The following is an 8,481-nucleotide window of genomic DNA, read 5'->3' as shown; positions in this document are numbered from 1 at the left end:
ATGGTGGCTTCCTGCGAATCGTACCTCTTGATTGGGTGCGGATTCAGTCAGCTTGAAGGTCTCATCTTGCTCAACCCAACTACGCGTATTTACCGTGTACTCCCTAAAGTTCAGGTTCCCACTTGGTCTAACTCTGTATATTATGGGATGTGTCATTGTTTAGACGATGAATTAAATGGTGATTTCAAAATTGTCAGGTTTGTCCAAGAAAATGGTACAACGGAAGTCATCGTCTATAGTTTGAGAACTAATTCGTGGAAACTATTAGAGTCTGAAAAGGCTACAATTGAATCGATTTGGAATCCCGTCCTTGTACAAAACAATTTACTTGTCAGGATATGTAATGGTAGTGGTCAGATGAAGAGAATAGGTTGTTTTGATATCAAGGCTGAACGATGGTCTAATGATGTAGTCTTGCCTGATATTATTTTGTGTGAAATCGATTCCAACCAAACTCGAGATGGTCAATATTACCTAGGTGTGCTCGATGGCCGATTATGTATTTCATGTTACAATGCGGACAAGTCGACTTATAGTGTATGGGTTATGAAGGAATATGGTATTAAAGAGTCTTGGTTTAAGTTGATGAGCCTTCATGTGGAAGGTCCAGAAGAGATTTACCACCCTATTGCTTACCGCAAAGGATCATCACATGAACTATTGTGTTTACCAAATTATAGTGGCAAATACTTTTGGTACAACATTAAAGATAAACAATTCACTGAGACGGGAATCAACAGACATGGCCTTGAAACTGGTTATTTATCTTTCGCATATATATGCAAGCAAAGCCTGTTAAACTTCCCCGGAGGTCTACTGATTCGTTCATCACCCAAAGTACGAGAGGTGGACGATGACAATGACGACTACGACAGCGATTATGATGATGGTTATTATTATAGTTATGGTAATTGTTTATAACTTTTTACGCAGTAATTTTTTACTTGATTACCATTATTTTTAAACATATTTGTCATATTAATTAATTATCCGTTTACCTCATTTGAAATTTTTCAATGCTGGCTCCGCCACTGTATTCTGCGACATTTTTGATCCGTTGGAGGTCAAGTATGTATGTGCTGCTCCTGTATAGGAAGTTAATGTGGAGGAACAAACAAGTTTAGAGATCTGAAATAAATTTTTAGATTAGACAAATTAGCGATTTAATATTGTTTCGTCTAAAGTTACTCTGTACCTCATAAATTAAATTGCGGCTATTTTACCGCCTTTTGGCCACCATTGGCGGAGATCTGCAGGTGCTTCTATTATTATGCCGAGCTTTTGTAATTAGATTCATGTTCTGATCTTGGGAAAAAGTAGAATCAATCCATAATCATTGTTGCATACAAATAAGAATCATTCGCTGATGTGACGAAAAAGTCTACAATGTTTATCGTTCACAGAATACTTTAACGCGACTAGTCCTTGATTGTCTTCAAAGAAATTAAAAGCACGATTTACAGGCAGACATGAAACAAATGCAGTTCATCGTCTTCTTAGGCAGGCGCTTACTCAACATGCTCGCTCAATGCACCAGTAACAGCTTTCTGACAATATCAATACAAGTCGAAGATAAGTAGATGAATATTTAGGGATAAGACGGTTCAAGAATAAACGAAGAAAAGGAGCTCTGACATACCTGAATGCACGACAAAGTATATTCCACATCGTTTACTGTTATTTGATGGTGGATCACAATCCGCACCCTGTAAAACCTTCGCATTTAGGTGCTATACATAGATATAATGAAAAATGTGCAACGAATGCGCAACAAAGGTCTCCTGAGATAATATGTTTCCTGGATAAATCAAGATTTCCGAAATAGGAACTAAAGTGAAAGAAAGGAATATACGCACTTGTAGTCGTCATCTGGCATGACCAAGATACCATGCTCGTCCAACGTTTTGCATAGCTTAGCTGCATTTGTGCTAGAATCCTTACATATATTCACATAGACCTGGTAACAGATGAAAATCACACCGCGAAATAATAAATTCTCTGTTCTGAGGAAATGTACGCCATAATAACTTCAATAAGAAGAGACGATGTCTCAGTGAATCAGTGATACTGATTGGTTCAAGAACACTTACAATATTGGTCTCAACTGCTGAAATATCAACGTGAAGCCCCTGAATTTTGTTCAGCCCAACTGTCACATAAATAAAAAATTAAAGCAACGATGTTAGACAAGTTCTGTATTTCAGAGATACTCGACTGAACATATCAGGCACAGGTTCACATTCGTAAGGGCAAGTTTTAATGTCGTGTCAACGTGCAGACGTGCAGTACATAGGAACTACCGCAGTAATAGTTCACCAAATTTACCTGCTAAAAGCTTAGCATGCTTATGATCATCCTCGAGCTTTTTCACATTCTCTTTAACTGCAACAAGCGCAGCAGCACATAAAACCCCAACCTGCCTCATACCACCGCCTAAAGTTTTCCGAAGAATTTTTGCCTGAAAAACTCGAGAAATAACAAAAATGTTACTAGGCCAGAAAAATTTACTGCTGATAGCCTTATTACCCTTACAAGCCAGAAAAATTTCATACCTTGGTTATGAAATTAGTTGACCCGACAATGACAGTGCCGACAGGCGCTCCCAAACCTTTGGACAAGCATACCTTTAGTCCAATGAATAAGAGCAACACGTTAAGACCGCAGTATAGATAAACAGATACTTCTGTAAAATTGTTTAATTAGCTTTCCGATTCTAAATAAGCTGATTTGGTTAAAAATTAAAAAGGTTGGTTACAAGGTTTTTTGATGATTGAAAACTTGGGATTGAGCGCCATGAAAACTGAAGTATAATTACCGAAACTGAATCTGCTGCTTGAACCAATCTATCTACAGGAACAGCAAGTGCCTGACAGTGGAAGAAAGCGGGATTCTTGTAAGAATGCGAGCTAACTCTGTCTGAATTTGCTTAAAAATCAAGGTTTTCTGATGATTGAAAACTCACAGTTGCAGCATTGAAAATGCGAGCCCCGTCAATATGAAGCTTCAAACCATGCTTCTTTGCAAGCTCTCCAACTCTGTCTATGTACTCTACAGACAAACATCGACCACCGGTACTGCAATACAATAGGAATCAAGCAAATATAATACAGGCATTGAAATTACGGCCCTGATCTGATCAAAATAGCCTTTCTGCATTTTCACACGGTAAAATTGATCCGATCTCAAGACAAAAGAAACAGTATCTGAAAACCTGAAATGGACTCAAACCTAAAATTGAACCTATATGAAACAACGCGGCCTAAAAGTGAATTAGCCGGAAAATGACATTTGACAAGAACTGTAACAATTAACCCGGAAATGACAAGAACCTGAACTGGCCTAACCAGAAACTAACCTACTACTACTTTTAGATAAAAAAGTTAGTGACTAGGAACAGTTGCAGTTCATCTGATTTCTCCGCTAACTCGAGTTTTCTGATATAAATATTCAGAATGACAGAGTTAAAATTAGAATGCATATCAAGATTTCCAGAAAAATCATGCTTACTTTCCATGGGAATTTTCGAGACAGATCAGCCTTGTAATGGGATAAACAAGCGCTCCTCTCGGATCTCTAATAGCAGCTTCAATCAAATCCAAATCCATGGTTCCGTCTTCATTATTCTTCACAGTTCTTGGATGAACACCACCAAGAGTAGAAATACCGCCGTTCTCATATATATGAATGTGGGAGTTATCTCCAAGAATGACTTCACTACCCCTTACATCACAGTGCACAAGTACACTAATCAGATTACCCATTGTTCCTGATGGAACAAACAACGCGGCTTCTTTGCCCATTATCCTTGCCATTTCAGTTTCAAGGCGAAGGGCAGTTGGGTCATTTCCTAAGACGTCATCATCCACCTCAGCATTTGCCATTGCAGTACGCATTGTGTCTGTTGGTTTGGTTACTGTGTCTGATCGCATGTCTATCACCCTTCTCATTGTCTCGCCGTCTAAACGAAAATCGTCATTTTCAAGCAGACAAAAGCAAGTTAATTCCTTCTACAACGAAGGCATTACACACAGAGGCCTGTCTCAGATCAGCTACTGCATAAAAGCATTGAATATACGCAACCTTACCCCCATTGATTAATTCAACAAGTGGTGTTAGTCTAGTGGTAGTCGGGTAAAACCTGGAAGCTTGCAAAAATGCTATAATTGAGAGGTCTCGGGTTCGACTACCAACTGAGGCGATGATCACTTGGCCACAGCAGCCCCCGAAGAGGTGGCTTATATGGTCCATGTGGTAGTGCGGGAATGCATAGGCCAAGGGGATTCAACCCCCTCGTCATCAAAAAAAAAAAAAATTCTTTTAAGACCGTTTCATGTTAATATAACATGAAGTAACATTTACTTCCGTTTTGGGTGTCTTAGTCAATTATATACCTTTCTATTTGGAAATGCATGTGACAATTTGATCTTTCATACTCAATTTGGTCCACTAGTCATCTAATAATTGACTCTCTCCTTTTTCCAAGGTCTTAAAGCCAAAAGTAAACAAATGATCACAAATGACTTGGACGTAGACCTAGCAAAAAGGGTCACTCGAGTCGGGTACAGGTCGGGTTAGTTTGGGTCGGGTCATTTCGGGTCTAACACATATTTCGGGTCGGATCGGATCACTTTCGGGTTAATTTCGGGTGACATGTTGTCGGGTCATTTTGGGTCGGGTCATTTTTTGGTATAGGTCATTTTGGGGGTTGCTTTTGAGTTAATGGCCAAGCACTTAAGTTAATAATGTTTTGCAAATTTAACTATTTATTAGGGATTAATTTGGGTTTTGGGTCATATTCGGGTCAAGAAGGTTAAGGTTATTTTTGGGTTTTAGGTCGGCCTTTTCGGGTCAGGTCTGGCCCATTTTGCCAGCTCATTTTTTGATTTTTCATTGATCTCGTAGATAATCGAAAATACATAGATAATACTCTGTACTAATTTAACACAGATAAAAGACAGCCTTGTAAATTCTGCCATCAGTGAAACAAACTGGTATACAGTGGTGAAACAAGGGTTCATAACTCCCGTAAATTGCAAGGTAAGGGTTAATTAAGAGCTGCAATTGAATGACCGCTACTTCGGAATAGAAAATATAAAAACAAAAAGTAAAATTAAAATTAAACTATTCATCAATAGAGTGAGAGCAGATAAATACCCTTGTCAATCGCAACGTCGCCCATTTCGGAGCAGATCAAAAGAAAGGACTTGGAAACAAAGTTGCGTTTAAGACTTGAAGAATTGTGTGGTGTATCTTAATTTTGCATTTGGCGTTTACACTTACTTTAGGCTATATATAGTAGGCAAATTCTAGTCTACGACGGTTGTACTAAACAATGACACAAAACGCGACTATTTTCTGATAAATAGTAATCATCTTATAATAAACCGTGATCATTTTTATTACTATAAAGTAATCACCTTTTAAAAGGGAGTGGGATTTAAACCCGTAACTTTATACTTACAGCGGGTCAATCGCTCTAATACCATATCAAAAAATCATCCAACTAATAAGTACTAATAATTAGAGTTTCAAGATTAATTTTATACTCTAACAAATATATCGTACATATATCACAAAATTTCATTGAAGACGGACATTATCGGTCACAAGATGAAGACGGATAGTACCCCTCTCACTATATGCAAGTAGCACTATTCATATGGTGCTCAATTTTCCCCTTATATGCCGTCTCACTTGCCTTATTGTGAAATAGATATTATGTGTCTTCAACTTATAATAAATAGTGTCCGTCACAAGCCAGATCTACTGTACATATATAGTGCGCCTGAATGCAATGCATAAAACAACTCGACTCAAGTGGAGGTTTTTTCTAAAGTACAAATATCTATCCATCACAAGCAAGATTAACTCTACATATATAGTGCGCATGAATGCAATGCATAAAAAAACTCGACTCAAGTGGAGGCTTTTTCTAAAGTACATGCGCAAGGCACGTAACTTTAGACATGATGGTAGTGGCCACTTCATCATTCCACTACAATGTTTTGTTTTTCAACATTTTAGGCCAAAACCCCATTTGGACACCATGCCATATCTCAGTACAAGTAAATTATTTTTATTCTTTTTATAAATCATCCAATTTAATCTAGATTTAAGTCGGGTAAAATTAATAGGGTAATAAAATTCTTCCTCATAAGTTTTAAAAAAGGTTACGTTTATAGGATTTGGACACGAGACCTTTGGTTAAAGTAGAACAACGTCTTACCAATTGATTTAAACACTTATAATAAGTACTAGGCCCGTCTTTGAGCCCGTGCGGCTGCACAAGGTCCCAAAAATTTAAGCCCAAAAACCCAATTTACTAAACATATATCAATCTAGCGCAACAAACTAACCGAAAAGCATAGTGTCTCATTGGTTTGTCATTTGCTTGCCATTCTTGTCTTCCCGGGTTCGATTCTCTAATTGCTCACATATTTTCCTTTTTTTTTTTCTTGCACTTAATAGTCGGGTTTCATAATTGTATTTTTTCCATCTTATTCTTATTTCTAACAAATGAGACCCTTATAACTCACAAGTATTATAGCGTAATATGTTTACCTCTAAAAAGCTCAACCCAATTTAAAATAATTTCTATTAAGTAATGGCCTAAAAATAGTGGGAGACGACTTTCAGTTTGACACACAAAATTAAGTACGTAACTAATACTCCCTCCTATTCTAAATAACTGTCCCATTTGCCATTTTCGTCTATTCACATAACTGTCCCATTTGCCATATTTGGACATGGTTTTTTACTTTCCTACCCTTAACTCTTTTCTTTATTTACCACCCCAACCATCCATAACCCATCATATTCAATACTTTTCATTATTTAATCATATATTCTTACCCCTATACAATAATTTTCATTATTTTAACTATATTCCTTAATTTTCGGGCCATTGTCCAAATGGGACATTTATTCAGAATAGGAGGGAGTATAATTTTATATTCAGTCCGTTTCTTTTGCGACGGTTACAAATTGTGACGACTCTAAATGTGACCACTTTAAGATGAAAAAGTAATCACTCATAATATGTTAACTATTAAATTATGGTCATATTTTTTCATTAAAATTGTTATATTTGGGTCCGTCACAATTTATGACGAAAAAGTGTCCCACGGAAATGAGAATATGCATTTTATATTTTTACGTGGGTTTAATTTATTACTCCTATTTTATTTGTATCCTAGATCGACTTTATAATGATAAAATATACGGAGTAGATTTATATAAAATTTAGAAAATTTTCGATTTTCATAAATATAGGGGTCCATTTTTTTATCTTCGCACAGGGGCCCCCGAATCTTCAAGACGGCCCTGATAAGTACAATAAATTATTAAGAATGTCGTATCTTATAAGTAGACCTGAGAAAACAGGTCAACGGGTCGGGTTTGAGCCAGACTAATTCGGGCCGGGTCAGCCCGAGTTTGTCACATTATCAGGTTAGTTCGGGTCGGTCGGGTACTTTCGGGTTTTCGCGTTGTTTCAGATTTGTTTGTCGGGTCAATTCGGGCTTCGGATCGGGTCGGGTCGGGTCAATGAAAGCTCAAAGCATTTTCGGGTCGGGTCAATTCGGGTTTTGGATTTCATTCGGATGACGCAATTCGGGTCAATTTCAGGTCTCTCGGGTCGGGTCGATTTCGGGGTCAGGTTGATTTTGCCACGTCTACTTATAACTGGTTTGAAAAATGAATACGTCATAAAATTCTTATTATATACTCCCTCCTAGTCTAAGGTCCGTTTGGCCGTACACTTCAGGTATCTAATTTACCTCAAGTAGCTTTTTTGTCAAAAAAATGAGGTATTTTTTGTTAGAGTGTTTGACAACTACCTTTTTTGACCAAAAAAGTTACCTAAAATAAAATGTTACCTCATATAGCATTTGAGAAATCAGATACTATTTCTTTTTTGTCTACCTATTTTACCAACTTGTTTTTTAATGTTATCAACTAGTTCTTGTGCCCGTGAAATTCACGGGGCGTTTATGTGTAATGGTATATTTGACGTCAATGAATAATTTTGTCAAGGAAAAACTTGATTGTCACGATGATGATATTGTTTATTTGTTGTAAATAGAACAAATGACTGAGTAGGTCTCCTGAGATACGGTCTTTTAATAAGGTTATTGAGAGATTATTTTACAATTTTGAGAAAAAATGGTACTAAAGGTAATAAAATAGGTACAAATCCGGATTAAAGATAAAATGGGTACATTTATTATGTAAATAGGTACGAAATTACTATGTCATAATCTACAACAAAAGGGTCACGAAATATAAATAAAAGGTTACAAAAAACTGGTCTCTTATTAACTTATTAAAAGACCGTCTCTCCCAAATTTTAGTGTTGTTTAAATTTGTACGAGCTAATGTAATCCTCTGCCCTGTCTTCTTGTCTACCACCCTCTTTACCCGGTCCTACCTCAGCCTCTTACTACCCTGGTAGTTGGGCCCTTCCCCCGCTTTGTTGGTTCA

General features: G+C 37.1%; 2 protein-coding genes across 2 annotated transcripts; one reads left to right on the top strand and one right to left on the bottom strand.

The window, feature by feature from the left end:
• On the top strand, positions 1-921 carry LOC141648640 (F-box protein CPR1-like). Its single transcript, XM_074457366.1, has one exon. It carries the CDS (start codon positions 1-3, stop codon positions 919-921), a length of 921 nt encoding a protein of 306 aa, XP_074313467.1.
• A 380-nt stretch (positions 922-1,301) lies between these two features.
• Positions 1,302-5,346, bottom strand: LOC141647176 (putative low-specificity L-threonine aldolase 2). Its single transcript, XM_074455270.1, has 10 exons — positions 5,155-5,346; positions 3,508-3,958; positions 2,963-3,074; positions 2,816-2,866; positions 2,553-2,624; positions 2,326-2,458; positions 2,091-2,149; positions 1,857-1,957; positions 1,640-1,706; positions 1,302-1,547 (listed from the first exon to the last, which is right to left on the bottom strand). The coding sequence occupies exons 1-10, from the start codon at positions 5,177-5,179 to the stop codon at positions 1,509-1,511; spliced, it is 1,110 nt and encodes a 369-aa protein (XP_074311371.1). The 5' UTR covers positions 5,180-5,346; the 3' UTR covers positions 1,302-1,508.
• Positions 5,347-8,481: the final 3,135 nt, after the last annotated feature.

This window comes from Silene latifolia, chromosome 3, assembly GCF_048544455.1.
Source record: "Silene latifolia isolate original U9 population chromosome 3, ASM4854445v1, whole genome shotgun sequence".
Classification (NCBI taxonomy): domain Eukaryota; kingdom Viridiplantae; phylum Streptophyta; class Magnoliopsida; order Caryophyllales; family Caryophyllaceae; genus Silene; species Silene latifolia.
This window is presented reverse-complemented; position numbering and strand designations above follow the sequence as displayed.

Excerpts from the sequence above, each read along its gene's own strand:
- LOC141648640 (XM_074457366.1), top strand. The coding sequence starts at position 1 with ATGGTGGCTTCCTGCGAATCGTACCTCTTGATTGGGTGCGGATTCAGT.
- LOC141647176 (XM_074455270.1), bottom strand. The coding sequence starts at position 5,179 with ATGGGCGACGTTGCGATTGACAAGG. Across the intron at positions 3,959-5,154 it reads CGACGTTGCGATTGACAAGG|ACGGCGAGACAATGAGAAGG; the intron begins GTATTTATCTGC and ends ATTTTCGTTTAG. Across the intron at positions 1,548-1,639 it reads ATACTTTGTCGTGCATTCAG|AAAGCTGTTACTGGTGCATT; the intron begins GTATGTCAGAGC and ends TGATATTGTCAG.